Source organism: Podarcis erhardii, assembly GCF_964252035.2.
Source record: "Podarcis erhardii genome assembly, chromosome: 10".
Lineage (NCBI taxonomy): Eukaryota > Metazoa > Chordata > Lepidosauria > Squamata > Lacertidae > Podarcis > Podarcis erhardii.
Window position 1 is genome coordinate 43,745,020 of NC_138500.1, and position 26,084 is coordinate 43,771,103.

Genomic DNA, 26,084 nt, shown 5'->3' on the forward strand with positions numbered 1-26,084 from the left:
GTGTCCACAGGCATGAGTCCATTCATGGCTAATTATGGGTGTCACCCTAGGGCCTTTCCAGGGGAAGGGGAGGGCAGGTGGAGCGTTCCGGCGGCGGAACATTTTGTGGAAGAAATGGAAGCAATACATCAACAGCTGAAATTGAATTTCGATAGGGCTAAGGAAGAATACAAGAGGCAGGCAGATAGGAGCAGAAGGGAAGGAGAGACTATAAGGGTGGGGGATCGGGTGTGGTTGTCAACACGAGGGTTACCTTTCAAGGGAGGTTGCAAGAAATTAAGACCAAGACGACTGGGACCCTTCGAAGTCACACAGCAGGTCAATCCGGTGGCCTTCAGGCTCAGACTGCCAGACAACATGAAATTACACCCAGTATTTCATAGGTCATTACTGTCACCACACAGGGAAGGGCGGGAATTTCGGGGAAGAGAAGGTGAAGTTCCCGCGGCACCACAAGTAGAAGAGAGGGAGCGCAGCAGTCATGTAGCAGAAATGCTTGACTCTCGGTGGAAAGGTAAACAGGTGGAGTACTTAGTGGCATGGGAAGGGGAACCGGAGTCAGAGAATGCTTGGGTACCAGCAGAAACTGTACGGGATGAGTTTATTGTAGGAGAGTTTCACCGCCGGTTCCCAAGGAGGCCCCAGCCCGTAGCTAGGTTCTGGGAGGAGCAGTTCGGCACCACCGACGAAGAAGAGGAGTTTGAGGGGTTCCCGGAATCAGGACAGGAAGAGAAAGAAGAATCAGATGAGGAAGGTTATTCGGGAAGAAGGGATAGTAGTAGGTGGAGAGCAGTTTTCGAGTCATCCGAAGATGGGGAAGAGTCCTTCCGGGGGTTCCCAGCCTCACCGCCCAGAGAAAGGAGGAGAACGGGGGGTGAGGGGGGTCCTGGAGGGGAGGTGGATGTCAGGGAACTGCCATCGGAGCTCCAAGTGGTGGAGGGGCTCCAGGATGCTGGGAGACCCTCGGATGCTGAGGAGGGAACCAGCAGGGGGAGAGGGGGAGAGGGGGAGTTTCAGCAGAAACAGAGTCGGAGGAACGGCTCCGAGACGCTTCCAGTGAGAACAGCGGGGAGAGCTCAGGACCTCCCCTTGGGACGCCCACTTTGCGCAGGAAGCTGTCACGTAGAGAATCTAGGCGTAGAGTTTCTGTCAAAGAACTCTTATGTTGGAGGAAATTCCGGAAACGCCCACTGACGGATTCTGCCAGCGATTAAGGCAGCCATGCACCGATGGCTGCGCGGAGAGGAACATTTTTAAAACTGATAACTAAACTCTAAGAGTGCAAGCGCCTACACACAAGTAGCCCCATAGTTCATCACAATTTTATATTATATTAATATCTTACAGATTTAAAATTTTTCACAATGAATCAATATGAAACAGAACTTTTTACAATTTTGAAAAAAACAACAAAATATGATATGAAGCAAAAAAACAAGCCAAATTTAGTTTTACAATATAAAACACAAGAAAATAATATTAGCATTTGTGCTCTGTTAGCTAAGATACTCAAAGAAAATGGTTGTGTGTTTTATGTGCATATTGGAGATTAATGTTTTAAATTTAAACCTGGATAACGTAATTTTAAGTAGTAAACAACTGCAAATGCTACAAACATTAATAAGGGCCTTAAAACTGCAACAGCAATACAGGATTCATCACAGGTAATGTGGAAATCATACGGTGGATTCCATCGTTTATAACCTATATTTTAAAAAAAGAAGGTAATTTTTACTGAATGTGAATTTTGCTCTAAATTTAAACAACAAAATAAAAATGTAATACATACTCTCACTCCTTTCTTTATCACGTTCAGAATTTCCTGGAAAAGAGAGAAAATAAGTATAACAAGCAAAAGAAAGCTTTAAAAATGTTACTATTTTACCTTGGGTTTATTTATTTTTCCGTCATATAATGGAAGAGTATTTCCTCGGGTTACATACGCTTCAGGTTACATACGCTTCAGCTTACAGACTCTGCTAACCCAGAAATAGTACCTCGGGTTAAGTACTTTGCTTCAGGATCAGAACAGAAATCGTGCAGTGGTGACGCAGCAGCAGCAGGAGGCCCCATTAGCTAAAGTGGTGTTTCAGGTTAAGAACAGACCTCCAGAATGAATTAAGTACTTAACCCAAGGTACCACTATACTGTATTTGTAGTTTTTAAAGGTACGCTGCAAGTCACTTATCCCCCCCCCCCCCCCGATGTGTTAAGCAATATAGAAATTATCTAAATAAATACATCTTAAAAAAATATTATAGTTTATCATCACACTTACTACAGAGTTGATTTTGACAAGTATCTCCTTCTGGGCACTCGCTACATGAAGATCCTTTTTTATAAGGACGAACTCCCCGGTAATTGCCCCTAAAGAACAAAATATTATGTAACATTATGTATTCAGTACACAAAGCTAAATTGAAAATTAAAATGCAAGCTACTGGTCATATAATTAAAGATTTTAGATGTAACGAATAAGTTGTCTAGGTCTGGGGGCCAAAGGCAGCCTTCCAGGCCTCTCCATCTGGTCCTTGAAATTTTCCAAGGGCCTCATCAGCCCTACCTCTGCACTCTTGAATTATTTTTCTGGCTGTAATGAGTCCTTGAACTGTAATCATGCCTCTTACTTATGGTGATGGGTGTTTGTCTGGCTTTTGTCTGGATGGAAGCCTACTGTACAAAGCTAAAAGTCACATCCATTATTCTTCCTATTTTTGTCTCTGGCCCTACCCATCACTGTCATGCAGTTCCTGTAAAATTGTCTGAGAGGGAATGCAGTCCTAGGTATAAAGGCATCAACACACAAGACTAAATATCACAGTGGAGTATATTGAGCTGGAAGAGGTGACAAGTCTTTGAATGTGAAAGAATGGATATAAAAACTGACTTACACAGAATAGAGCTGCCAAATATATTTAGGTATTATGCCTAGTTCAGACACACCATTGCCTTTGGTCACTACAATTTGGATCTCATACAGAGAATACTGAAGTGGTCCAAGTCACCCTGGTAACAATGCTCAAATGAGTGGTCTTACATTGTGAAGTTATTTAAGTTACCTTATCACCTTTCACACTATTCACTTGAACACTCTTGCAAGGGTCAGCCAGCTATAGAAACACCTGTGCTTGAACAAAGGTTAAAGCTTTCCGAAATAATCTTAAGGAAACAGATGTAAGGGATTGATTCTTTCATTTGATCAGAGATACAAATGACTTGTGTTTGATGCTGTAAATGTCCTGACAAACAGACATGTCTCAAAATTGTACTTTTGTGTTATAAAAATCAACAGTAGCAATAAATAAAAGCAAGACATATACATCTGTAAACAATGGTGGAAAGGTTGTGGGTGGCAAACATCATTTAGATATCCTGATAAGATAGTGCTGGAAAGGAGTGTGTGGTGCACGTTGGCACAAATGATGTGGCAAAATGTAGTCATGAGGTCCTGGCAACAAAATTTTTATTGCTAGGTGGGGAAACCAGGCCCATCAAGATAGATTTCTTTCAAATGCTTCCTATTCCTTGCACAAGGCCAGCTAGACAGGTGGATTTGCAGTGGTGGATTTGTTAATGTTTCAGGACAAGCCAGACATGCTTAAAAAGGGACCACTCTAACCAGAATGGAAGCAGGCAGTTGCCATTTAAAATCAAAAGGCTGACTGACCAGTTTTTATAAGGAATATCCAGTTCAGGACAGCTCACCTCCCAGGAATGATGAAAAACTTTATGAATGTCCAAATGGGAATGGACTGGAGCTAGGAATTGTACAGGGGAAGTACAGGGGAACATGATAGCAATTCAGAGGCCAAAGAACATTAGGCCAAAATGCAGACGTCAAAGACATTTGTAGAGAGACACCATGTATAAAGTATGTATATGCTAATGCTGGAAGGCTCTGACTTCAGAGGGCTGTCAGCACAATCTAGCTGATGTCCCGCACAATGACGCCTGCTGAATTTTATGTCCCAACCTCCTATTTGTGGTAGCAGTGCTACTCCTGTCTTCTTTTCACCTGCAGGCCCCATTTCTGCTACACTCCTCCTACCAGCTGTTCTATTTTTTTAGTGTTTAAAAGCATTCTTTGCTGCCATGATAGTGGCAGCAGTAATGGTTTCTCCACCACCACCTTTTTACCCTCAAAAAGGGTAAAAAGAGGGTCTTTTGCAGAATCTCTGACCATTCATTATATATATATTGGCAAAGGGTCCATGAAGTAGGAGTTACTGAAGTCACAAAAACAACCCTTGCAATGATAACCCTTGCATTTGGCAAAACAAAATAAAAAAATTCCTTCCAGTAGCAACTTAAAGACCAACTAAGTTAGTTCTTGGTATGAGCTTTCGTGTGCATGCACACTTCTTCAGATACACACCTTAACAAACCTTGCATTTGGTTTCACATTTGTTGTTCGCAGATGATTTGAAACCCCTGGTGAAAAGTCCCCCCCCCAAAAAAAAAAGCTTATAAAGATGTTTGATGTCATATGTATTGTCCTGTGATGGCAGCAGAGGGGAAGCTCCACCTAACAGGCCTGATTTCCTTCAAATCACCTGTAGCTGCCCATCACATGAATTTTAGACTGCTAAGTGTCAACACAATCTCTTTAGCATTTGTTAACTTACGCTGGAGCATAATTGCACACGAAATGCAAAACATTTATCTCTCCATCTGTTGCTCGAGAGCAGTAAACAATAGCACAGCCAACCTTGTAAGAATCAGCCCAAACAACCTGGAAAGGATATGTTTTATTATATAAGATAAAGGTACAAGTTGTGTTAATAGTTACCATTTCTAACAATCAGCTTCTCTCCACATTTCTGCCCTCACTTGGCATTTGGCTACAGGCATCTTTATATTATATAAGAATTCAAAGCTTATATTCAAGTACCCTAATCTGGTTGGTCACTGTGAAAATGCTTAACTAGATGGACCACGGCTGTTTGTCTTATGTTCTTAAAATATATATGTAAAACATATTCTGAATAGGATTCCTCACAAGAAAAGGGAAAAGTTGACAGTTATGATGTAAAATGGCGTATGATTTCTGCTCATCTTGAGCGATGGAAATATAGTATCTAAAATTACGGTAAATATTCATTGCTCATTCATCGCTCAAGGTGAGCAACTGTGTTGATCATTTCCTGTGCCAGGGAAATATGTAACCAAAATATTTGTGAGTATAAAATAATGGTTCTCCAATATAAAGCAACAGAACACTATCCCCAATTGAATATTTAATTATTATTGATTTTGATGCAATTGATAGAGGATGCTACAAACTCAGTATGTTGTGTTACAAAGAGACATTTGTTAGGAAATATCATGCCCTACCAAACTTCAACAGATCCACACACTAACTTTTAATGCTTTGTTTTAGAATAATAGCATGGCTATTGAATAAAACACCTTTGGGCTTCCTGGCCTATTTGTCAGTAATTTGTGCTGATAGCTTAGCAATTATTTCTACTGAATTTGAGTTGTTACAGTTGTTAATCAGTATTATCAAACTGCTTTGTGCAACTTTAACAAACAAGGGGTACAAAAGTACTACAAACAAATGTTTAATATTTATTTTGGAGTTGTTTGCCTGCTGTGTGTCATGACCAAGGGAATCATTTCTTTGTAAATTATACCTTTGTTGCTTTTTGCATGGGTAAACTACACACCTGCAAAGAGCAGAACAGGACATTAAAAGAAGGGTTGTCTTAAGACAATTTGCCTTTAATTCTCATGGTAAGAACTTGCCATGCATAAGCCCTGCAACACTTAGTGCTGGCCCATTGCTAGTAGCTCAGAGTTTTTATAGATGTTAGAACTTCTAGCAATTCAAAAAATCCTACAGAACTGAAACTGAAGTGGGGACCTTTTTCTGAAAGTTGTCAATTAATTAATTTCAAGCATTCAATGCATTTTATAAGTAATCAGTTTCTATTGTGATGGTAGGAATATGATTATTTCACAAAGTATGATTACAGAGGTCACTTCCAGACGGCCTGTTTAATGAATGTTCAACCTGATTTGTTTGAAGATTTGATAGTGTTGGCTATTTAATTAGCATTCATCCTGATTTATTTGTGGAGAGATTATTAGACAGCATTGTGTGAAGCAAATGTTATGCCTCACTTTCCAGGGCATTTCCCCATCACTTTTCTGACTGCAAAAAGTCCAATCTCTTGGGGAAGCAGGTTTGTTTTGCAAGAGCTCCAAATTAACTTTAATTGCACAGCTTGAATTTGCCAGGATGTGACTGAATCACATCAAAATATGACAGTCTGGAAGCATTCAGAGTCTCAAATTACTCAAGTTCTTTAAGCTTTGATTAAAATTTTCTAAGCAGATGAGGATGAAACTTACCTGAGTATAATGACCACATACTTGGGAACATGTGTGGTCATCGTAGGTATAGTATTGTACTTCACTGTTAAATGCATTAATAGCAGCAGCAGCATTAAATGGTTGGCTGGAGGCATATCCCCGCCATATATTTTCTCCAAATGGCTGATATTTAGTTTCAGGGTGGACTTTTCTGTTTGGATTATGTCCAAAAATGCATTTCCGTCCCCATGCTCTCGCTATTTTCGCTAAACCTAGATCAAAACTCTACAAAATAGAAAAGTATCATGCATGGAGCTTTTAATAACATTTCTCACTTCTAGTAAATTAATGGGTAACACGTCTTCAGTCTCACTAAAACAAACAAGTTCTGCCCCCTTTTAACTGTTTAGTTATGTTTTTAGATGGTTTTATTGAATGTGCTTAATTGGTTTTAATGTTAGTCACTTTGCCTTCCCTTTATGATCTTATCCCTCACACTGGTAGATCCTTTACTTAAATATTACTCACTGGCACTAGTAAGTAGAATAACTGCCAGGCTTTTAAAGAACCAGCTATCTACTGTATTCTCATTCTACCATGTGAATTACGCATACAGCTTTCAGAGGCGGGTCAAAGGGCGTTAACGCCAAAAGAAAAGAAAACCACCAGTCTTTGAGAAAAAGTTCTCAGCCTCGAGCTGCTGCGGTTACTTCGCAATCTGAGGCAGAAAACCTCACCAGGGGCCTTCATCCCTTCCCAGATATAACCACCACAATGAGCTGCACCTAACCACCTAAATTCCCCGCCTATCCCCAAATCACCACAATGACTGGACCTAAAGGTCAGGGGTCCCTTTACCTTTTCAGGTGCTACTGGAAGGAATTTTTTTGTTGTTCTGCCTGAGACCGTCATCTTACAATGCCCAAAGGCGTGACCTGAAGGATCTGCCTTTTTAAACCGCAGGCAAGGAGCCCTCCGAAAGAAAAGGTGGCGGCGGGTTCAATGGGAAGCTCCTTCTAACTAAGCGCCCAGCTGGAAGCGAGGGCTCTCCTTTCCTCCTCCCACCCCGCGCCCGGGACACCCACCATGTACAGCATGTTGGAAGCGGGGGGCTGGACTTCGCTGCGGTGCTTGTTGTGCGCGTTGATATACTCGTCGATGAAGGTCTTGTTGGTAATTTTGGGATAGACTGCGAATTTCTGGGCGCCGCGCACGCCCTCGACGGCGAGCAGTCCCAGCACGACGGCGCATGGCCACAAGCGCCTCATGGCTGCGGCGCCGAGTTAGGGACGCGCGCGGAGAGACCGTTGCTCCCTAACGGCCTCAGGCGGCGCTACCACCTGCCGCCCTCGCGCCGAACTCCCGCTCTCTACTTAGCACGCTTCCACGCCGTTCCTTTGCTTGGTGTGACCCCACTGGTTACAGAGCTGCACCTGCACGGACAAGACTCGCACGAGATGTTAAGTGCGGAGATCAGAAACCTCTTGCTGTTTTAAACAAGTCTCGAGGCTGTACCTCTATCTCCGGAACGATTCTCTTTCCCGGTTTGTGCACTGGGCGGACGCCTCTCTTCCCGCCCTCCTCTCTTTTTAAAGGGGACATTTGCGGGTCCTTTTCTATCCTCTCTGTCCCCCCCGCCATTTCAGTCCATACATATGCGAATTAGCTACTGTGGTTGTGTTAAATCCATCTGAACTGTGGTTTAGCTGAAATGCTGCGGGGGAAGTGGGTACTCTTGACTGGAGAATCCCAAGCAATTCCATTCAGAAGCTACTTGAGCCTAAGTCATGCTTTCAGTGCTGGTCTTCATCAGCTGGACTCTTATCAGGTCTTAATATATATTTTTTAAAAGTGTTTTTCAGGTGGCTATGACAGAATGCTGCAGTCGCAGATGAATTCAGAGAGTTCAGACAGTAAAACCTGCCAAAGCATCCAAAAAAGGATTGCAATGGAGGAGTTGAACTTGAAGACTCAGCGCAGTGGAGAGAATGGCAAATCCTTTGCTTTAATACTCATGCTCTTGGTGTGGGGAGCATTTGTTGTTCAGTCAACATGTACAACTCCCATCACCCCTAAGCACAGGTCCTGGTAGGAAAGGATGATGGGAGTTGTAGTCAAACAACAGCTGGGGACCCAAGTTTGGGAAACCCTGGACTAGAAGGTAGCCAGTGTTCCACTCTCTCCACTCCTCCCCAAGAGAAACACTTTCAAATAAATTAAAAGTTTAAAACTAGACTTTGAAAAGAGACATTGCTAAAAGAGAGAAAGCATTTTTGATCTACCTTAATATACATCCAAAATTGTGCTGTTATAAGGAGATCTAAGTGGAAGGAGTTTACATCTTGCTATGGATATTATATACAGAATAATTTTTTTACATAATTTATATCCTGCACTTTCAACATAAATTCATGGCCCCAGGGCGGCCAACAGTACTAAAAAACTATTTTTTAAAATCCTTCAATTTAACAACTGATAATAATAAAGTTATAACAACTAAAGCAGCCACAGCCCATTCAAATAGACAGTAAAATCAAACTCTTTTAAGTTAACATGTTTATACTAGCAGTTTTTGAAAGCCTGGGAAAACAAATATTTTCCCTGTTGCTGAAATGGTAGTAAATGCAATTTCCAGGCAGGCTTCCTTGGGGACAACATTCCAAAGATGGAAAGCCACCACAGAATACTCCCTCATATAGTGTAATACATATTGAATAGAACTGGAGGTAATGCACAGCAGGTGATGCAACCTTTCAACAGCTTGACCTCACCCCCAAAGGCACACTGCTTCATTGTCTCCTGAGACAGACAGATGCCAACTAATTTAATACGCTTAATTTTTATTTGTACAAAATATTCAAGATAACCATATATTTTATTTTAAATTTATCTTTCCAGTTTAAAAATATTTAATATTACATTAATATGTAACAGGTAAATTTATACAGTTTGAGAAAACACAAAATAACATGTGAAACAATGCAACAAAGCAAATCTACTTTAATATAAAATGCAGGAATATAATATTTATCATTCATGTAAATATGCTCAGTAACCTACCCTAGTATTAAAAACTAAACTTGGATAATGGAGTTTTAAGATGTAAACAGCTACAAATGCTACAAACATTAATAATGGCCTTAAAACTGCAACAGCGATGCAGAAGTCATCACATATAAACTTGAATTTAGAGGTTGGATGCCATCGTGAATAGCCTATTTTTTAAAAAATAAAAAAGTTTCACTGAATTTGAATTTTGTTCTTTAAGTAAATTAAAGTATAAAACAAATGTAAAACATACCGTTGTTTACTTTTTCGCGTTCAGAATTTCCTGCAAAAGGGAAATAGTTGTAACAAGTGAAAAAAGGCTTTAGAAATGTTAGCATTTTGCTATGAGTTTTTATTTTCAGCCATATGACAGGAAACGTGAAAGCATTTCCATTAAATTTCAGCATCCAAAATTTACAGTGATTTATTTGATAAATACCTGGTAAGTTGAAAGCCCTCCTCCTTACCCCAAGTCTATTAGGTTTTAAGTTAAGAGTAAGGTGAGTAACCAATTTTAATAACAAAATTACAGTGAAATTCTGCCACCACCACTGCCCGCCAATACTGATGACTTGAAGGCTCAGACTGTAGTCTATCTGCTGTCCTGCCTATAACCTTTTTTCTATAATCTGGAAGCTGAAAGGAAGAAGGTACAGTCATACCTCGAGTTAAATGTGCTTCTGGTTGAGCCTGTTCGAGTTGCGCTCCACGGCAACCCGGAAGTAACAGAATGCATTACTTCCGGGTTTCACCGCTCGCACATGCGCAGACGCTCAAAATGACGTCACGCGCATGTGCAGTAGCGGCGAAATGTGACCCGCGCATGCGCGCCGTTGCATCTTGCGTTCCATTCGGGATGCGAACGGGGCTCTGGAACGGATCACGTTCACATCCCGAGGTACCACTGTATTTTATTTGGTTTTCAGTAATACCTTGTCCAGAGGTACACAGTGGTGGCTACCACCACAATCATTAGACACCTTTCAAAACCACAGAGACATGGGCAAAGTACAGGTAATAACAGGCAATAATTTGTGTATGCAGTAACCAACAGATACGTAATAATTTTTGATGAGCTAGCAACAGGGAGCACTGTGTTTTCTCACTTATCTTTTGCTCTAATCAAAAGGCACTCTATGTATCCTTGCAATCACATACTTTTATAAAATATAGTCATGTGTAAAGCTTTAAACCTGAACACCAATTAATCAGTAAAATATCTGAATGTGATTTCTTGAATCATGAACAGAACTACTAATAGGTATAATGGAATGTTCCCTTTTGTTTCTCTACACTAGCTCAGTACTAGTATTGACAACAATATTTTAAGGACCACTTTTCAGGAATGACTGAAAATGCAGCTTTGTACTTAGCACCCAGAGACACTGACCTCCTATGAGATCCATCTCAAAAGAACCTAGGTCACCTATATTAAGGAAGGAAGCAACTGTTGTCTCTCTACTACAACAGTGCACCAAAGCACAATTATTCCCCTTTTCCCAAAAGATTGATTGACATGGGACAAAGCAAAGAGGTGAATACCAGAACACTACTCGCCTTTCCTGCGTTCCATGCCTTAAGCACATTAGAATGTCCTACTAGAGGTGATACAAATGGAACTCAAAAACCAACATATTTGATGGTTTAAATAATCTTTTTCATGAACATTTGCATCATTCCCTATACTTACTACAGAGTCTATTTTGACACCTGTCTCCTGGGCAGTTACTACATGGCCTTCCTGGTTTATATGGTTGAATTCCAACTTCCATCCTAAAGAACAAAAGTTTATTAGAGTAATAACAAATTAAGTACACAAAGTTACTGAAAATTAAAACGAAGGCTATGATAAATATAATAAAAGTTACAGATGCTAACAAACTGTGAAGAGTGGACAACCTCAGTCCTGGGTGCTGAATGCATCCCTCTAATCCTTTCCTGGCTTTACAATTCTGCCTGGGCCACACTCCCTTCCAGCTTTGCACTGGCTGAAAGACTAAGAAATGTGGATATGAACAGGTTATAGAGACCTCTGGCTTTTCATGGCTGGCAGGAGGGACCAGTATGGTGCTGCAGACCTACCCTTCTGATTCAGTACTGACATCACTGCCGCTTAAGAGGATGAAGCAAAGGCAAGATAGGGTTGTGAGGGAACAGCAGTGGAGTAAATCTGGTGTTTTTGCTGGTGCACCCATTTAACCAAAATCTTGCTGCTGCCCTGTCAAAGTGCCAGTGTCACCAGTATTGGCTCTGCAACACTGATCTATTTGCTTGGGTCTCTCTTAGTCACTGGAACATGGCCTACTGTGCAAAGGTAAATGTTTCATCTACTGCCATGCCCTCTTTTGCCTCTGGCCCCACTCACTGTAGGTATAATGCCCTAGAAGTTCACCTGTGAGCGAGTGCAGCCCTCATGTAGGGGGTTGGATTGGTGACCTACAAGGTTTGTGTAGTAAAGTTGCAAAAGGGTATCTGTGGTATTATTATTTATTAACTTTAGTCGCTTGTTACCTAAAGGTCTCCAAGTGACTGTTAAAAACACAAAAAATGGTCTCCTGTAGTAGTCAAAACTACAAAAAGTGCCATTGTCCAAAAATTATTTTAATCTAAGTTTTCATGGACCAGAGCCCACTTCTTGGGTGCATGAAGCTGATTTGGTGATTCTCCTGGAATGTCAGGTATTTCGCCAGCACCTGGTACATGATTATTTAAGCGGAGATACTGAGGACTGAACCAAGAAGCTTCTTCACAGAAGGATGCATTCTATGACCGATGGCTCCTCCCTGCTAGGGAGACAACACACTGTACTTTTCCGTCTATAAGACTCCCCCATCTATAAGACTCCCCCATCTATTTTGGGGGACTCAAATTTAAGAAAATGGGAGGGGGAGGGGGAGATGGCTCAGAGTTGTTGAGTTTTTTGCAAAGGATTGCCCAGAGTTTTACAGCTTTGGGGGGGGGGGGGTGTGTCAAAAATCGCTCACATGCAGCATCGATACTGACAATTGCCGGCAGCAAACAATCGCCCACTTGCCACAGCGACAGCCAATCGCAAACAGACCCTTCCCCAGCAAAAAAATTCATACCCGACTGAGAAAAGCTGTCCACTGGCAATCACACGTGTCCCAGAACAGCAGCCACCAATCGTGGCAGCGACAGCCAATCAACAGCAGTGTTTGTTGCAGAAGCCAATCACCAACCCAATTAAAGCAGCCCTTCTAGCAGCCAACAATTGTCGCTGACATGCTCCTGCTTGCAGCTGCAGCCAATCACCCGTCCACCCCATTCACTATCCTATAAGACGAGGCAAGTTTTTGAACATAACTTTAGAGTAAAAAACTTTGTCTTATACATGGAAGAGTACGGTACTTACAATACAATAAAATTTTAAACTACAGTACAGTTGTAACAGAACTAAAATTGTGAATGTCTTATTATTCACATTTTATATGTCTAACCATTTGGATAACAGAAATAATTGTTAATCATAGAAATGGCTCGAAAACAGCAGTTGAGTATTCTGTTTGCTTTGCAATCAACAGTAAAAGACGCAATACATACATACAGTAAGAAAGCAATCCAACCTCCTTTACACCAGGCTAGGGAGGTTTGGATTAGGAAAGGGTGTACCTTTGCCCAGCCCTACAGGCCTGTCAGCTTCCTTCTTGTTGCTGCCAGTGGGGTGATGCCTGTGGGGTTCCCACTGATAGCAGTTTTAAATGGGTGGGGAGGGACTGAGCTGCCACCTACACGCTGGCAGAGGCTGGCACAGTGATATGCCTGTCCTGTACTTTCTGTCCCAGTCATTGTGCATGGCAGAACTGCAGATGCACCAATGGCTCTGTAGCTCTGTAAAGAGCAGTTAAGATTGCTCCTTAATTCAACTGTGAATACTCATGCAATTCTGCAAGTTAGAACACTTTGTGTAAACACAAGTTTGGATCTCTTTAACATTCGTTAACTTACGATGGACCATAATTGCATACAAATGTCGCACTATTCCTCCTTCCATCTTGTGATTTATGACAGAGGATAACAGCACAGCCAACTTTATAAGTATTAGCCCAAACAACCTGGAAAAAAATAGATTATATAATATAAACTACGTTATGTAATATTCAGTTTCTCTTCAGACTCCTCCTCTCTTTATTGTCATTTGGCTAAAGGTACCTTTATGTTTTATGCTAGTATTCAATCATCCTGGTTGACATGTAAATGGAATACTATTTCTGTTAATTTGGGGGTGATAACTGTTAAATCTTTGATGTCTGATTAAGAGCTGTATTCATTATTTGCATGTGCCAGGAAAATGTCTAACCTTAAGGTGCTTCTGTTTCTGAAGATACAAAAATGGTTGACCATCTGACCAGTGAAAAATGCAACTTACCTGAAGATAATGTCTACATATCATTTCACATGTGTTGCTACTATAGTTGTAGTATATTACTTCATCATGAAATACTGAAATAGGAATAGCAGGATCAAATGGTTTACTTCTGGCAGGTGTCCTGTACATATTTTCTCCAAACGGCCTAAATGCATATTCAGGGTGAATATTCTTAACTGGGTTATATTCAAATATGCATTTCTTTCCCCATTCTCTGGCTATTTTAGCTAAGGCGAGATCAAATGTCTGCAAAATACAAAAGTATCACACATAGCTATTAATTATTTTTGTTATACAGCTCTAGTAAAAATTAACGATGTCACATTTTCAGTTCAGTCAAAATTCAGATTACAAGTCTTTCTTTCTGTTATGTACTGAGCTGAATCCTAGAACAATAGGATCCAGAATGTAGCAGTCTGATTGGTCTGCAGGAGCCACCCAATCCAGCTCCAGGTGGAAGTGAATCTGCGACCTGATTGGCCTACAGGAGCAGCCCGGAATTAGCCAATCACATGGGGCCCATTGTGTAAATAATGTATATATAACTAGACGTTTTGGGGGAAATTTCATTCATTGCTACTACGAGCTGAATAAAGAGCATAAAATTCACGCTCAACTCCGAGTATATTTCACTTTCAATACCTTTTCCACCCAGCTCTCAAACAATGTCTTCCTTTACACATAAAAAAGGACATATGGCACAGCCCTCATTGGTGGATTTTTAGTGCCTTAGCACAATCCTGGAATCAAAGTGAGGTAGGTGGAGCACATCACCAATGAATGACCTGGCATGGGAAAACTGGTGGTTTAAAACAGCAGAAGTTAAAGTGAAGTGGAGATGAAGAGAACTGAGAGGAAAATAGTTTGAAAAACGACAGAGGTTTGAATAAAGCAGGGATGGAGGGGCACAAAGGAAAATGGCAGTTTTAAACAATGACCCTGCCCAGGTGGGAAATTAGCAGTTGAAACCAAGGTTTGAGTACAGTGATATTATTCACTTGTGTTCTACCCATCTCTGCTTCTCTCACCGCCCTCGATACAGCCAACACTGGCTGCCCGAGGCAGGCACCCCCACTACCCCTCTTGTAGGGCAGCCATGGTTTGCTTCTCAAAAAAGCCCAATGTTCATTGACTGTCCTTAAGATGTAGTGGATGACAGTGGGAGTTTCTCCCTTTTAGGGCCCAAGGAGAAGCCAGGGGGAGGGGTTCGCCTCTCTGGCGGCACCGCAAATTGTCTCAGCTCCCTTCATGGGTGTAGCCAGGAATTCTTTTTTGGGAGGGGCAGGCTTTATTTTTTTGGGTGGTGGTGGTGGGGAACAGAACCAAGCTATTTGCGACACAATTGGTTGGAGTGAAGTATTCACATTTCCCCAGGGCCGGATTTAGGATTTAGCCCTCAGCTACTGAAGGTAATGGGGCCGTTTATATGTCCAGCTGTCCTTTGTCAACAACAAATTGTTGCTGTTTTTTTGATGCTATATGGTAATTTATGGACCTAATAAGTTTCTAAAACCAGTGATATTTTAGGGAGCAGGCTAGCAGGTGCATTACTTACATCATAGGAGCCTACACAACACAAAACACTGTTGCTGGATGTAGGTTTTATTTGTTTTTTATCATATATTTTGGAAATGTACATTCAGTTCTTTCCCCCTTTAAATTTTTTTGGGGCCCCCAAGAGAGTGGGGCCCTAAACTATAAACTATAGCTCAGGCATAGGCAAACTCGGTCCTCTGGATGTTTTGGGACTACAACTCCCATCATCCCTGGCCACTGCTCCTGGGATGATGGGAGTTGTAGTCCCAAAGCATCCGGAGGGCCGAGTTTGCCTATGCTTGCTATAGCTTGTTTAGCTTATGGGTAGATCCGGCACTACCCCCTCCTTGCACCCCACACCCCGGCTAGGCCCACGGCTCCCTTTCCTCCTTCCACCCCGCGCCGGGGACACACCATGTACAGCATGTTGGAAGCGGTGGGCTGGACTTTGGTGCGGAAGTTGTTGTGGGCGTCCACGTACTGACGGATAAAGTTCTGGTTAGTAATCTGGGGGTAGGCTTGGAATGTCTGCTTGACCGGCTCCTCCTCGGGGACGACCAGCCCCAAGACGAGCCACGGCCACAATCGCCTCATGGCCGCCGCGCCCTGACAGGAACGCGCCGGCCGGGCGGAGCGCGCAGCGACCGTTGCCCTAACGGTCTCCGCCTCCTGGCCCCGCCCCCAAACCGCCTCGGGATGATGTCTTCCCGCCTCAGGAGCTCCGGCCACTTCGGGGCTCCGTTTCTATATAGGCAGTCGGCGGAAGCCGCGCGGGTTTTCCCTCCTCTAAATTTTCCTCAGAGAGCCGATTAGGCCCATTCGCGTCAATGGGTCTACCCCGAGTTGCACTAGCTAACGTCGCTCTCTAATTTCCAATGAAGAGAGTTACGAAGGCAAAAGGCGCTTCGGTTTCGCCTGGAGCCCGAAAGGGGGCGCTAGAAAGGAAAAGCGGAGGCGTCGCGGGGCCGGAAGTCGCCCTTCCCACGTTAATGGTTTCCTCGTCCAACTTCCCTCGTTCCTGCGCTGCTGACTCTCGCTCTCCCCAGGCGTTTTGCCGGTGGACGGGCCCGGCACGAGCCGCTTGTCGATTCCCGGCTGACCGAGGGCCGTTTGCCGCCCTCCGCTTCTCCTTTTGGTCCTTTCCTCCGCTGCTGCCGTTCTTGCCGTTCCTTTCCCCGCTGCCGCCATGGTGCTGTCGTCGGTGCAGCAGGTGTTCATCTCCGTCTTGCTGGTGCTCTGCGTTTTCGTGGTGATGCCGAGGATGTTCGGCGGAAGCGGCAGGTCCCCGCGGGGGGCCAAGGCCTCGCCTGGTCGCCACGATCCCCATCAGCAGCGCCACGGTATATGGGGTCGACCACCTTCCCCTTCCCATCCCTGCAGTCCGGTTATAGAGGGAAACGAGGGAGCTTCATTAGACTAGTTAGCGAACTGTTTTTCTTTCAAGAGGATCCTTTTCCCAAGCAATCTTCCTTAAGTCCCGCCCCCATTTTAAAATGTATTTTTTTGCCGCAAAGGTATGGGTGATCCTGGAGGAGAAAGGTGATGCTGGGCATTAACCGTCATCGGTGTCACTTGTGTTATTAGTGTGCTACGAAACAGTTCCAACTTTTGGATGTTGCCTTCCCCCTTTAACTCATTAATTCTTTCTTCTTTTTCTTTTTTGAATAATAATATTTTGAGTTGTAGTATTTAATTAGTCCCAAGGAATGTGAAAAACTGGCGTTTTCTGCCTTTTATGCATACTGGGAAAGATAACTTCTAGGGCAGAATGAGGAAAAACCCACTTTTGTTTCTATGTTCTTAAAATTGATAGTCTTGGAAGATAAATATTTTCAAGGGGGAAACCTGGCTAACTTCCTTTTGGCCTAAAACCCATCAAGAAAATTAGAAATTAAAATTTCAGCCATTCCTGTAGCAGCATTAGGTATATCTCCTAAGTTCAGATTTAAGCTATCCTAATTCCCTCCCCTTTAATATACTAGTAGGCTCCATACTTCTCGTTACTCTGCCAGTGTGTCAAAGCTGTGGGGAATGGGAAATGTGTTTTGTGCTTTAACTGAATGTTGCTCATAACTTGCTTTATTTGTTTATACTTTAATGTTGCTTTTCCATTGTAAGATGGCTAAAGTATAGCAGTCTTTTAAGCTCCAGCACGACATAAAATCAAACAAAATGTCAACATATAGCACACAATAAAATTAAAACATTCCCAGCCAATTCCTGTGTCTGATGTGACCGCAGAGCTCCATCTGCAAAGAGGAGACTCATAAGAGTTTTTAAGAGGGGCTAATTTTAAGTGTGGAGTGGAGAAGCCTATTGTCATGTTCTTTAGCATCAGCCAATCTCACACTATCGCATTGAAGCTGTACCTGGAATTGCTTTCCACAGTGAAGCTGATTTCTCCATGCTTGCAGAACAATTCTCTTCTTCACAGACTTGAGTGCTTCTCGTTTTTTTATTTCAGTCTGTTTGTATGTGCATGTATGTATTACATGTATGTATGTATTTGTTTTTCAGGTGGATCTGAGAGAATCTTGCAGTCACAGATGAATTCAGAGGGTTCTGAAAGCAAAACATACCAAAGCATCCAACAAATGAGAAATGCAATGGAGAAGGAGATTAAGACTGAGCGGACTAGAGGGAATGGCAAAGACTTTGCTTTAACACTCATGCCCTTGTATGCTGTTGGTGTGGGTGTATTTGCTTTATACAAGTTCTTAAAGGTAACTATTAGTAAGCAAGAGAATTTATGATCCACGTAGTTGTACAGAACTGGGATTAGTAAGCAAGAGAATTTATGATCCACGTAGTTGTACAGAACTGGGATTTGTTCAGTCATGTGCGTAATGATAATGCCACTGCCATGCCCCACTCCCAAACAACTTTGGAGCAATGCAGGAAAAGTTGATGATAATGATGCCTCTGCACATAGCTTTTAGAACAGTCTCTGTTCTGACTCAAAGCAGAAACAAGACAAGATTTGCTCACTGCGAGAGGTGAAGTTACAGGGAACCAGGCAGAGGGCCCTCTCGGTAGTGGCGTTGGCCCTGTGGAACGTCCTCCCATCAGATGTCAAAGGAATTAACAACTATCTGATGTTTAGAAGACATCTGAAGGCAGCCCTGTTTAGGGAAGTTTTTAATGACTGATGTTTTAATGTATTTTTAATCTTTTGTTGGAAGCCACCCAGAGCGGGTGGGGAATCCCAGCCAGATGGGCGGGGTAGAAATAAATTATTATTATTATTATTATTATTATTATTATTATTATTATTATTATTATTATTATTACTATTATGCCACATCTTCGCCTCACCATCCTATTCAGCTGAGACCCTCAAGTAGCTTCCTGCTCTATGCTCAAGCAAGCAACAAAACAAACATATCAGCAAGCACAACCCCTGCCTAGACAAATGATTGACTCCAAAAAGGAGAGAAGTCAACAGCAAAGCCGATTGGAGTTGGAGGTGGTTGGGCCTGCATCACAGGAAAGGGTATCTACAGATAGGCAGTCACCTAGTCTGATAGTGGAAGTGGAAATGATAACCAAGTGAAGTGTATTTCTTCAGCAACACTTGAAATATGCATTGGCAAACTAGTTTCTCCACAACAAGTTTGCAACCTGGTCATAAATATATGTATTTCCAGTATTGGAGCCCTTTGCTTTCTCAGGAAAGAATGAAATATAAATGCCTTAGGCTGGACTTGTGAATGCTTTTATAGTCCAATAAATGTGGTTAGGAGTATAAGCAACAATTGTGTCTCCCAAAGGTTCTTCTATTAGAAAGGGTTTTGTGATGTTACAGAAATATCTGTGTTGTATACAGAATTCAGATGACAAAAGGCAGTAGTGGGAATATTAATCGTTCTTAGAATTGTATCTGAAAAAAATTATACTAAAATTGGTATGACTAAATCAGGAAAACTGAACTGTAAGTTAAAGCATTATGACTAGGAAGGGGCTAGTTTTCAGCCTAGTTCAACAGGAAATTTTGGATTGATGCTGGTTTTGTCATTGTGAAGTCAGTGAGAATAAAGAGGCTGAAACATAAATTAAGCAGATGGGGAAATGTGTTTTGGATTACACTATATTTCCAAGATAAAGTATTATTACCTGCCTCGTGTCTTCACATTAATCTAAATGAGTGAAACATTTTCTTGAGGTTTAGTTATTTTCAATATTAAAAGCTTTGTGGTAAATTTTGTTTACTCTTTCATAGATGAAATCTCAAGAGGAAAGCTTATCCAAGCAAGAACAAACTACAGAAGTTAAGACAAAAGAAACAGGTAGAAGTCGATTCAGAAATCTCTGGCCTAGAGATCTTTACCATACAGTTTGCACATAGTATTTCAGGCAATCACACCTCAGCTTAAGAAGCTTGAGATATTTTTTCTACAGCCCTTCTATTCCCCTATTTGTGTGACCAGCAATCAAATTGGTGGGATTGTATAATCTTAATTGCTTTTTGGGCTGCTGTTTTATGAGTCGAGTGCATTCCTGAAAATGCATTCCACTCACTGCTTACTGATAGTTATGGCAAAGCTACTTTGTATCATTATTCCTTAGCACAGACTACAGCAATCTACTTTGGAGAACAGAATTCTTGCAAGTATTGATAATGTATGTATTTGGTTTTTAGGAAAAAATGTCTGTCAGATCAAATGCTGCTCATTTAATCAAATAAGTGAAGCTGTTTTTTCCTAGCCAATTTTGCTGGTAAAATGACCTTTTCAAATTTTCTCTGCATTGTATTATTTATAATGCAATCCCAGTCATGTTTATCCTGAAGTAAATTCTACTGAGTTCAGTGAAACTTGGTTTTTATAATATCAAACTAAGTTTAGGATTACAGCTCTTGAATGCATTAGTGCAGTTCCATAGCTCCTCTAGAAAAGTAGAAAAATAGATTATTGGTTTTTAAATACCTATTAGCAACACTGCTTTAAAAGTATTTGTTCTCACTTGTAGAACGCCAGCTTATGGAGTTGGAGCAACATCTAGCACAGACAGAGAAAATGTTAAATTCTTTATTGAATCAGTTAGATCCACTTTCAAGCTGGTGAGTATTTTGGTGGGGATTTGATTTAGTAATATTTCAGCTCTCAAGACAATTGTGAATTGGTAAATGTGATTAAACATCACAAGAATATTAGCATGTGAATTGTTTTGCTGTCTCCATATTTTCTGCATTAACAATAATTGACAGTATACTAAAAAATTACTGGAACAATCTTTACACTCCCTTCCTAGACCCTAAATAGCATTTTGGTAATATAGGCTACACAAGACTGGATGAGTAATTCAGATTTCAAGGTGCCAATATTAAGTTTTCTTCATACAGGCTTTTCATGCATTTGGAGTATTTATAGGTTTGAATATTTTACGATTGAAAAATAAATTACACCAGTATCACTTGAATGACCCATTTAAACATTTATTAGACTGATAGTGGTAGATAAGTAGATGAGAGTTTGAGTATATCTTGGATCTCTTCTTTTGCATGTGTCTTGAGCAATATTACATAGGTCCATTTATCGGCTTCTGCCCACATCATGGCAGATGCAGTTAGGTTTTGTGCCTGTATTATCGATACAGTGTTGTTTGCTTCTTTGCACTTGCCAGTTTGTGTCCTGTAGTCTTAATCTGGATAGCAGAACCCTGACAGCAGGAGAATTCCTATTGCTTCCTTGATGTAATGAAAGGTGGTCCCTAGTGACTGGCATAGTTGAAAGATGGTTCCATAGCCTGTCTGATTCTTAAGTGCTGTCATAAGAATATATCACTGAGAGTTTTCTTATAAGAGGGTTAGAAAAAGTATTTTGGTGGCATATTAACAGCTGCTCTCTATTACTACCTGCTGACTTTTCAATTAATTTCATGTCAGCATTAATGCCTTGGCTTCAGAACAGAAAGATGAAATTATGGTACAGCTTGAGTCCATTAGGAAGCTGATGAAAGAAAGTGGATTGGACAAATCGACAATGAAACCAGAAGGTATTTACATCTTTAGTATGTTAAAATCACACTGTAATAACCCCTGCTTGAGACTCTGGCTAAAGGTTTTGCATACGATTTTGCGGGTCTTGACATATTTGTATGACTTGGTGGTATCATGTAGTATTGTTCTTTCTAAGCAATTAAAGGGCACAACATACCTTCCCATTAGATAAGGGGTGGGGAAACTTTTTAGCCAAGCAGGCCAAATTGCTATTTGCCTCCACCTATGTTGGACAACTTCAACAGGCAGGCTGTCCTGCCAACCTGTCCCAAGTCCTTGTCCAGTAGTTTCCAAGTGTCTAACACTCAGCTGTTCGTTGGACACTTGGGAACCACAGTGCTGAGCATAGGGCTGGGAGCACAGTCATAGCTAATCTAGCCGGCTTGAACTCACTGCCCATTGGCTGATAGGCTGTGACTTCAAACCTGCTTTCTGCATAAATCAGTGGTGCTATTGAGTTTGCCATGAAATACTTAGGCATGCAGTTGATCCAGCTGCGCCGCTACCTGACCATATATGACATAAGGCAGAACTTTCCAAACTGTATCACAACATGTGTGTCAGCTGTCATGTGTAGGGGTGTTGCGTGAACACTCCCTGTGCTTCTTCCAGCACTGGAAAGAGGTTAGTTTAACCTCTGGTTTGCTAGTAAAACTGAATTACTGTCATGAAATGATGCATGGCTAAAAAGTGTGTCACCAACATGAAAAGTTTGGAAAGCTCTGACATAAGGTGTAGGACAGATAGGTGTGGTTTGGGGAAAACAGGCCAAAGATTGTACACCCTTTCATCACATTATTAGTGGATGCAGATCTGCGGCTTCTATGGTGTTCCTCACTCATTTTTATAGAGGAAGGTGGGCCTGTGAATTATCTATATATTTGTTTAAGCTACAGAACAAAAGAAACATTACTTATGATTTAATAGACAAGTTACAGAACTGTATACTTTAATGTAGTGTATACTGCCATCTATAATAAAGCTGGTTGCTCATTTGCAATTTTCTGATAGCAGCTTTGTTTTAATTATTATACAGACAGTGGACTTAATTATAATTTTAAATTTCCCATTTTCTTCCCTCCCCCCCCTTTTTTTTGAAATTCAGATGTTAGCCACACGTGCCAAGAGAGGCTTGAAGATCTTATTCAGTCATTCAGTTCACATCCTGAGGCAGAGATGGGTGAGGGTGATAATGAAAACTGTGGGCATAAAGAGCTGTTTGAAGATATTGAGGAACACTGTGATGAAGAGGTGCATAAGCACTATGATCATGAGTTCTTGCTTAGTCCAACGGAAGACCCAAAGAAGATGGAAGATGATGAAGTAATTGATCAAGAAACAGCAGAACCAGAGACTGGGTTAAGACGACGTATTAAAAATGAATTAGGTAGATAAGATAAGTTATATTTAAAAACTTGTGATGAATTATTGCACATATTATAATGCACTTTTAAATTATTATGGAACAGATTCACATTTGCTGTAATATGCATTGAAACAATATATTTATGAAACTTTTCTATTTATTCTATATAAAGGTATTTCTGTATACATTACCCTAAAAGCTCTATATAGTATTCCACTACACTGTAAAGATGCAATGTATTTTTTACAACTATTAAAGTCAAGGAATGGTAACAGATTATGTTGTATACATTTTTTCCCCAATTTCTTACTTTTAAAGTCTACACGTTTCACATGAATGTCTCCACAGAAAGGATTTGGAGCAAATACTGTGTACAGACAAGCAGTGAGTCCTGTTTTGTTTTTGTTTTTTTACTTTTGTTCTGAAACAATTGAAATACTCCGGAAAGTTTATACAATTCACTGTGGAAAGGTACTGTATTGGGATAACTTAGTTGGTAGAGCATCTTTCACCTCATGTTGGGTGAAAGATTCCTGCATTGCAGGGAGTTGGTCCCTTCCAACTGTACAATTCTTTGATTCTGTTACCTCAATCTTAATAATTTTTGCCAGGCTTCCTGAAAATTGTATAGAGCAGCAGAAGTATTGAAAAACTGACTAGCTAACAATAGTGAAATGTAGTAGCTTACCTGATGGGTTGTCATATAACCCATATTTAGGTGTAACAGATGAAAAATGTTCCCTAAGTTTGAAATTTGAGGACAAATATTTCTTACTTATTTGATCCCTGCAAATACTATGAAGACAGAATTGTATGACAAATGTTTTTTAAATAGGGCTTCAGTAGAATTGAAGAAGTATTAATCATAGGTGGTTTTACATATGAGGACATAATAATAATCTTTTCCTTAGCAGGTCTTAAAATCAGGTAAATGCATCCTCAGATGAGCAACAAAACATGACATATTACACATGTGTCATGATTTATTTAACAGAAATAAAGCTATCTTTGAATTCACACTTGTGTATTCTACATACAGTAAACTTAATTTCAAAATATTGTATCCATTACTGAGAGCAGCATAAAATACATTATGAGGGGGGAAACTTTTGTCAGGATAGAAAAACCTGACACAGATTGCCCTGCAGCCTGGGTGTCGGGAAAAAAAAAAAAATCCTTCCATCTTACAACACCACACTTGCTTGGGTTCATGAGCCAAATAGTAGTTTCTTGCATTAGGAGAAAGCTGGCCGGTGCAGGAACTTTATAAAAACACACAAACCAGGGCCGCTGGCTGAAACAGGTGGGCAGCTTAAGGCAATCATAGTAGCAAAAGTTGGCTCATATATACCTCGTAATCCGATTTGTGGACTTGCCCCCCGGAACTTGTCCCGGGCACCGCGATGTTGTTATGGTAGCAGCGTATGGAGTAGAGAGGTTGTTGCAACGGTGGCCTTTAGTAGTCGCCCCTCCTTCCCGCTTGTAGGTATGCCTGGTAAAAAAAAGTGCGCAAGCTCCAGGTGAGGAGCTGCCGCATTTTGACACATGCAACGCGCTCTCTGCGATTTTAGGGAAAGGTAGATGGGTCGGTGGGTGGCAGGTGGGTGCCCGCTTCCCTACATCTTCCTCCGCGCCCGGTCTCTATGCGCCCCTCCCAGGGCAGCAGCAGCGGCTCTAGGCTCGCTCCCTAGGGAGGAGCTCGCGGATTGTTCCCTCGGAACAAGCCCAGAAGAGAGAGCGGAGGTGGGGCTGGGAAGGAGGCTGGACGAGGAAGCGCCCAGGCGGGAATAGGCCGAGGAAGGAAGGGACGTCGTCACGGAGGTGAGAGCGGCAGAGCATCGGGGCGCTCGCCCGGCCTCCCCGTTCGCCTCTCGGGGCGTCTTTTCAACTTAATGCGCCCAAGTGGCGGTTGAGGGAGCGGGAGGCGTTCCGTCTTGTTTACCGGTCGCCTAGGCAACCGCGGGGGCGCGCGCCCAACGCATCCCTCCCCGGGAGCCGTTAACGAAGAAACTAGCGAGGCCTTTCAAATTCCAACCGCCGTTTCTCCGCCGCGCTTAGCATCAAAGTCGGACCTCCACAGAGTTCGCGCGCGCGTGTGTGTGTGAGAGAAAATATTTGTTGGCGGGCCGCCTTCGCCGCCCCAAGAGGGAGAGCGAGGAGCCATGGGCAGAGCCGCGTTAACCGAGAGGCAGCCGCCGCGCTTGGCCGCGGATCCCCAGCCCGGCGGCAGGCGGCGGTGAGAGCTCCGCGGCCGCGCGCGCTTCTGGTGGCGAGGAAGCGGGACCGTGCGCGAAAGAGTCCCGAGGGATCCCCTGCGCGCGAGGCTAGCTAAATATGTAGCAGAGCCCAAAGGAAGTCCCAGGGGGCCCGCCTGCCTTTGTTGTTGTCGTTTAGTCATGTCCTTCTCTTCGTGACCCCCTGGACCAGAGCACGCCAGGCACTCCTGTCTTCCACTGCCTCCCGCAGTTTGGTCCAACTCATGCTGGTAGCTTCGAGAACACTATCCAACCATCTCATCCTCTGTCGTCCCCTTCTCCTGCCCTCCATCTTTCCCAACATCAGGGTCTTTTCCAGGGAGTCTTCTCTTCTCATGAGGTGGCCAAAGTATTGGAGCCTCAGCTTCACGATCTGTCCTTCCAGGGAGCACTCAGGGTTGGCTTCCTTCAGAATGGATACGTTTGTTCTTCTTGCAGTCCATGGGACTCTCAAGAGTCTCCTCCAGCACCATAATTCAAAAGCATCAATTCTTCGACCATCAGCCTTCTTTATGGTCCAGCTCTCACTTCCATACATCACTACTGGGAAAACCATAGCTTTAGATCACTCCCAAGTTACTTTAAAAACTGTCCTGCAGGGCAGCCCCCCTCCCCAATACATTTATTTGCAGATATTAATGTTGTTGCAGGAGGGAAGTAGATTATCAAAGAAGGGTCCCTTCCAACTCTGCCATTCTGTGGTTCTGTAAACAGGTCTGCTGGTTTAAATCTACGATTTAGTCAATATATTTTATTACCCGCCCTGTTCTATGGACTCAGGCAGGGTTACAGCGTTTACCACCAGCAGGGGCAAAACTAGGCTTTATTTCACCCCAGTCAAAGACCAGTTTGGCACCCCCCCCCCACGCGCATATGCTCTTTTGCGTACAAGTGTACACACACACACACACACACACACACACAGAAGCGGGGAGCCTCAGTGGCGCCCCTCGGGAAGCTTAACCCCGGGACAAAAAGCTTGGCTAGCCCTCCCATAGTTACTGGCTCTGCCACCAGTAATGAGAGATGAATCATTGTCCTCAAAGGACAGCACAACCCTGACCCTAACTGAGTCTTCGGAGTGAATCAGTGGCTACTAGCCCTCATGGAAACTATGCTCAGGGGTGGACTTTGGTAATACAGTATGGTGCCCTGAGAGAGGACAATATTTGGCAC

General features: G+C 42.3%; 4 protein-coding genes and 2 long non-coding RNA genes across 9 annotated transcripts in view; 3 read left to right on the top strand and 3 right to left on the bottom strand.

Moving 5' to 3' along the window:
- Positions 1-1,410: 1,410 nt before the first annotated feature.
- LOC309351256 (GLIPR1-like protein 1) lies at positions 1,411-7,661 on the bottom strand. 2 transcript variants are annotated; one of them, XM_081878711.1, is made up of 6 exons: positions 7,404-7,661; positions 6,358-6,603; positions 3,706-3,758; positions 2,279-2,367; positions 1,790-1,822; positions 1,411-1,704 (listed from the first exon to the last, which is right to left on the bottom strand). In XM_081878711.1, exons 1-6 carry the CDS (start codon positions 7,584-7,586, stop codon positions 1,550-1,552), a joined length of 759 nt encoding a protein of 252 aa, XP_081734837.1. In that variant the 5' UTR covers positions 7,587-7,661; the 3' UTR covers positions 1,411-1,549. The 2 variants fall into 2 exon arrangements, with proteins under 2 accessions (XP_081734837.1, XP_081734836.1); XM_081878710.1 differs by lacking the exon at positions 3,706-3,758 and adding an exon at positions 4,626-4,732 and having other exon boundaries at positions 7,404-7,657.
- A 110-nt stretch (positions 7,662-7,771) lies between these two features.
- On the top strand, positions 7,772-8,551 carry LOC309351261. The gene is made up of 2 exons (XR_014160767.1): positions 7,772-7,862; positions 8,171-8,551. It is a non-coding gene; the product is annotated as an uncharacterized lncRNA (long non-coding RNA).
- Positions 7,920-15,973, bottom strand: LOC309351255 (glioma pathogenesis-related protein 1-like). Of its 2 annotated transcripts, none has more exons than XM_081878709.1 (6): positions 15,704-15,973; positions 13,754-13,999; positions 13,333-13,439; positions 11,057-11,139; positions 9,620-9,649; positions 7,920-8,032 (listed from the first exon to the last, which is right to left on the bottom strand). In XM_081878709.1, exons 1-6 carry the CDS (start codon positions 15,881-15,883, stop codon positions 7,935-7,937), a joined length of 744 nt encoding a protein of 247 aa, XP_081734835.1. In that variant the 5' UTR covers positions 15,884-15,973; the 3' UTR covers positions 7,920-7,934. The 2 variants fall into 2 exon arrangements, with proteins under 2 accessions (XP_081734835.1, XP_081734834.1); XM_081878708.1 differs by lacking the exon at positions 7,920-8,032 and adding an exon at positions 9,175-9,533 and having other exon boundaries at positions 15,704-15,972.
- A 40-nt stretch (positions 15,974-16,013) lies between these two features.
- On the top strand, positions 16,014-22,927 carry CCDC107 (coiled-coil domain containing 107). Its single transcript, XM_081878705.1, has 6 exons — positions 16,014-16,629; positions 17,807-18,012; positions 19,509-19,575; positions 20,258-20,348; positions 21,174-21,283; positions 22,393-22,927. The coding sequence occupies exons 1-6, from the start codon at positions 16,476-16,478 to the stop codon at positions 22,680-22,682; spliced, it is 918 nt and encodes a 305-aa protein (XP_081734831.1). The 5' UTR covers positions 16,014-16,475; the 3' UTR covers positions 22,683-22,927.
- On the bottom strand, positions 20,699-23,998 carry LOC309351263. The gene is made up of 2 exons (XR_014160769.1): positions 22,964-23,998; positions 20,699-21,052 (listed from the first exon to the last, which is right to left on the bottom strand). It is a non-coding gene; the product is annotated as an uncharacterized lncRNA (long non-coding RNA).
- Positions 23,999-24,373: 375 nt separating this feature from the next.
- Positions 24,374-26,084, top strand: part of CAPS2 (calcyphosine 2) — a 36,218-nt gene continuing 34,507 nt past the window's right edge. Inside the window, exon 1 of one of the 2 annotated variants that reach the window (XM_081878702.1) lies at positions 24,374-24,474. The gene's annotated coding sequence lies outside the window, so the exon portion shown is untranslated. Of the gene's footprint in view, positions 24,475-24,758; positions 24,890-26,084 lie in introns of those variants that run through there. The other variant, XM_081878701.1, reaches the window with a different exon arrangement.

Coding starts and splice junctions, on each gene's coding strand:
- LOC309351256 (XM_081878710.1), bottom strand. CDS start 7,586: ATGAGGCGCTTGTGGCCATGCGCCGTCGTGCTGGGACTGCTCGCCGTC. Junction 6,604..7,403: donor CTTCCAACATGCTGTACATG/GTGGGTGTCCCG, acceptor TCTATTTTGTAG/AGTTTTGATCTAGGTTTAGC. Junction 2,368..4,625: donor GTGTGCAATTATGCTCCAGC/GTAAGTTAACAA, acceptor TTTGTTCTTTAG/GGGCAATTACCGGGGAGTTC.
- LOC309351255 (XM_081878708.1), bottom strand. CDS start 15,883: ATGAGGCGATTGTGGCCGTGGCTCGTCTTGGGGCTGGTCGTCCCCGAG. Junction 13,440..13,753: donor TATGTAGACATTATCTTCAG/GTAAGTTGCATT, acceptor ATTTTTTTCCAG/GTTGTTTGGGCTAATACTTA. Junction 9,534..9,619: donor ACGCGAAAAAGTAAACAACG/GTATGTTTTACA, acceptor TTTAAAAAATAG/GCTATTCACGATGGCATCCA.
- CCDC107 (XM_081878705.1), top strand. CDS start 16,476: ATGGTGCTGTCGTCGGTGCAGCAGGTGTTCATCTCCGTCTTGCTGGTG. Junction 19,576..20,257: donor AGTTAAGACAAAAGAAACAG/GTAGAAGTCGAT, acceptor TCTCACTTGTAG/AACGCCAGCTTATGGAGTTG. Junction 21,284..22,392: donor ATCGACAATGAAACCAGAAG/GTATTTACATCT, acceptor TTTGAAATTCAG/ATGTTAGCCACACGTGCCAA.